The 3811-nt window shown below is 34.7% G+C and overlaps 1 protein-coding gene across 3 annotated transcripts in view; it reads left to right on the top strand.

Annotated features, from left to right (window-relative positions):
• LOC101511265 (vacuolar fusion protein MON1 homolog) overlaps nt 1-3454 on the top strand; it is a 4783-nt gene extending 1329 nt beyond the window's left edge. For 2 of the 3 annotated variants that reach the window (XM_073366515.1, XM_004487048.4), the window contains 10 exons: nt 84-185; nt 362-483; nt 707-839; nt 917-1008; nt 1224-1305; nt 1388-1452; nt 1631-1924; nt 2032-2123; nt 2581-2645; nt 2975-3454. In XM_073366515.1, the coding sequence (XP_073222616.1) occupies nt 84-185; nt 362-483; nt 707-839; nt 917-1008; nt 1224-1305; nt 1388-1452; nt 1631-1924; nt 2032-2123; nt 2581-2645; nt 2975-3070 (1143 nt within the window). In that variant the 3' untranslated portion in view covers nt 3071-3454. The remainder of the gene's footprint in view (nt 1-83; nt 186-361; nt 484-706; nt 840-916; nt 1009-1223; nt 1306-1387; nt 1453-1630; nt 1925-2031; nt 2124-2580; nt 2646-2974) is intronic. The other variant, XM_073366519.1, reaches the window with a different exon arrangement.
• Nucleotides 3455-3811: the final 357 nt, after the last annotated feature.

Here is a 3811-nt window from a genome sequence, read left to right on the forward strand (position 1 = left end):
AAAGAGAGTTTTATTTATTAGGTACTTCTGAAACAATACGATGATTTCGTGTTATGAAATCTTAGTTTGAAGTTGTTGTGCAGGTGGTTTTTCTCGTGAAAGGACCAATTTACTTAGTCTGCATCAGCTGCACCGAAGAGCCTTATGAGTCCTTACGGAGGCAATTAGATCTCATTTATGGCCAGGTATAATTGAGTTGGATACCCAAAAAAAGTTCTGGATCCATTTGCTTTCTCACTATTCCTTCGTTTTCAGCTTCTGTGTTTCTCAATTGGCAGTCGCATCGCCTTTTTATCATTCAAATCTACTAGTAATGTTGTGACAGTTATTTGATACATCCATATTTTTTATACATATGCAGATGATTGTCATACTGACAAAATCAGTAAACAGATGCTTTGAGAAGAATCCAAAGTTTGATATGACATCCTTGCTTGGTGGAACAGACACTGTCTTCTCTTCACTAATCCACTCTTTTTGTTGGTTCGTTTCTCTAATCGGGGCAGTCTGGTCTCTTTTGTTTTAAAGAAGAAACTAAAATATTTTTTCCAAGATATAGGGGTGTTTTAAATGCTTGTTCTGATATCTGTGTTTCTCCCTTGTGTGTTAAGTTGTGGAGGTCGTTTGTTTGTTTGATGGTTCTGATTTCCAAGCACCCTATGCCACACCTTAGTAGTTAAATTTGTTATTTGTGTGATCATATCAGGAACCCAGCTACATTTCTTCATGCCTATACTTGTCTGCCTCTTGCATGTGCAACAAGACAAGCTGCTGGTGCCATCTTGCAAGATGTAGCTGATTCCGGTGTTCTGTTTGCAATACTGATGTGCAGACACAAGGTTTAACACTATACTTAATTTTTCAAGCCATAGGCAGACATAAAATGATAAAATAACTTGTTAAAGGTTGAAGGCAGGTAATCAGTCTATTTGGTGCTCAGAAAGCCTCTCTTCATCCAGATGATATGCTGCTACTGGCCAACTTTGTTATGTCATCAGAATCCTTTAGGTAAGTAGAAGTGACATTATTTTATCTTTCAGATAGAATCTCAGGGATGGTTTGATGGCATAGTTTTCTAGTTATACACTCTATACGACTCTACATGACTTGTTTTATAGATCCTATGAGCAGCATAACAGCTTTTATTGTGCAAGTAGATTTATTGGTTTTATTTTACCATTTTACACTTTCTCATTCTCTTCTCTTGGACTATAATCATGCAGGACCTCGGAGGCATTTTCTCCTGTTTGCTTGCCAAGATACAATCCTTTGGCATTTTTGTATGCTTATATCCATTATTTTGATGTGAGTGACAAATGCATTGACAATTTGCATATGTTATACATTAAGTTCATAAATGATAGAGTTTTATGTATATCTGTGGCAGGATGACACATACTTGATGTTGCTGACAACTAGTTCTGATGCATTTTACCATCTTAAGGATTGCAGGTAAATGATGGTTTAATAATACGGCCACCGCTATTGTTCGGTTTATTGTTTTCTTTTAAAAAATGAAAGAAAATAAAAAAAGAGGAAATAACATAATGGTTTGTAGCAAAGAGATTTGGGTCTCTATGTACCCATACTTTTCATGCGTTGATTCAGAAGTTTTTCTGCCAATTCATAGGATTCGTATTGAGACGGTCCTTTTGAAGTCAAATGTCCTCGATGAAGTTAAGAGATCCTTGTTTGATGGTGGAATGCACATTGAGGATCTGCCACCCTTATCTCATTCTGGATCCTCTCCTCATTTGGGCCAGCATAGTCTTCGACTAGATTCTCCTGAAAGATTGAGAGAATCTAATTCTAGTGCAGGTGGTGCTGCGGGTTTGTGGCATTTCATATATCGCAGCTTATATCTGGATCAGTATGTATCTTCAGAGTTCTCATCACCAATTAATACTCATCAGCAGCAGAAAAGGTATTAATGTTATGGAAACTTGTTTTTTAATGTCGGGATGGCACTTCCCTTTTTCGTTTTTGCATTTTTGTTCTTTGTCTAAGCATAACCTGCCTTTATTGTTTCAGACTGTATAGAGCTTACCAGAAACTTTTTGCATCCATGCATGAGAAAGGAATTGGGCCACACAAAACTCAGTTTAAAAGGGATGAAAACTATGGTAATTAATATTTTGATTCATAATTTGTAGTAGCTATGGTACATCCAAAAAATGGATATATGATAATTTGAGTCTGTTGTTATGATTTGATGCAATTCTTTATGTTTCTGAATTCTATAAACTGACGTTTTCTTGTTATGAGGAATGAGTGGAGATCAAGTTTTTTTCTTGGTATTTCTTCTTTATTTTAATCCATAATGTATCAGAATGAGTGATTCTTTGGAAAAGTTGACCCCTTGTTTTTCATAAGGTGTAATGACAGAGGGGGAAATCTTATACTTCTTTTGTAATGCAAAAAATTAACTCTGATCCTGAAAACCAAACTCTTGGGTGATCTTCCCCTCCACAGAATTTCTTTCTTTTTTTTGTCTTAGCTTCTTTGAGATATAAAGTGCCACTGCATTTGCATGCTTCATAGAACAATTGTCAGATTAGTAATATCATTTTCATGTGGCAGTTCTGCTTTGTTGGGTAACGCAGGACTTTGAACTTTATGCTGCATTTGATCCCCTTGCAGACAAGGTATTGTTTTGTTTTCCTTCAATATTTCTCAGTTAAAATATTTCTATACAAAATTGTAAATGTCATATATGTTATCCATCAGTAGCAGGTTTATATTCATCATTAACATCCAATAAAGACCTGGTATAAAAATATATCACTTCTGAAATCTAGCATCGCACATCTTAACCTTCTTTGTATCAATACGGTTGCTACAGTTAGTTGGGAAAGTAACCTCTTTGGTCCATTTAATTGGGAAAAGGTTCAAAAAGAGATGTCAAATACAATTTGCTTTTGCCCTATTTTGCTTGGACAAATTTTGACTTTTTTTGCACAATGACCATATGCAGGCCTCGGCAATAAAGACGTGCAACCGGGTATGTCAATGGGTAAAAGATGTGGAAAGTGAAATATTTTTGCTAGGAGGTAGCCCCTTTTCATGGTGATTTCATATCAAATACTGTAAACATGAAAGAGAGAAGTATTTAATAAAATTTAAATAGTATTTATTATTTCTTTAATAGTATTTCTTTATTTTTAAGACAAGGATACGATAAGTCCTTGAAATCGTCCTTCACCAAAATATTTCTTTAGTAAACATCCACAGAAATCAATAAGACATACATATTCTTTTGAGGGTAGCGTATAGCATGGTCCCTTACATGAATGTGATCATTCTTTTGAGTTTGTGATCATTCTTTTGAGTTTGGTTGAGTGATCATTTGTAAAGCTTATAAGTTAAGGTTGTAAGTCTGTTGATACTATGACAATACAAGTTGTATAGACTCAAAAGTGATCTAAGAAAAGAAAAAAAATGTGTTAGCAGAGAATGTTCTCATCTCATTAACTTGGTGAAAAATCTTACGAGGTCAAGATTGGACAATTACATTGGGTGGACTGGTAAAAATCTTAAATGTTGTGTGGTCCTTTTACTCTACTAACTTTAAAGCTATAAAAAAAAATTATTTTCTGCTGCTCTATGAGTCTTCTTCATTAATTGATTTACTTTTAGGAATAGTGGATTAAGTGGCTCCAATTTGTCAAAGGTGCAATTAAACTCCTATATGGCAACCTCGTTATACTTTGGAGTCAAAGTTCACTAACTCAACTGATAAACACCATTAGATTATATATTTTGTCTTGAATTTAAACTCACTTAACTCCTCCATGATTCACATAAATTGTGT

This window comes from Cicer arietinum, chromosome 1, assembly GCF_000331145.2.
Source record: "Cicer arietinum cultivar CDC Frontier isolate Library 1 chromosome 1, Cicar.CDCFrontier_v2.0, whole genome shotgun sequence".
Lineage (NCBI taxonomy): Eukaryota > Viridiplantae > Streptophyta > Magnoliopsida > Fabales > Fabaceae > Cicer > Cicer arietinum.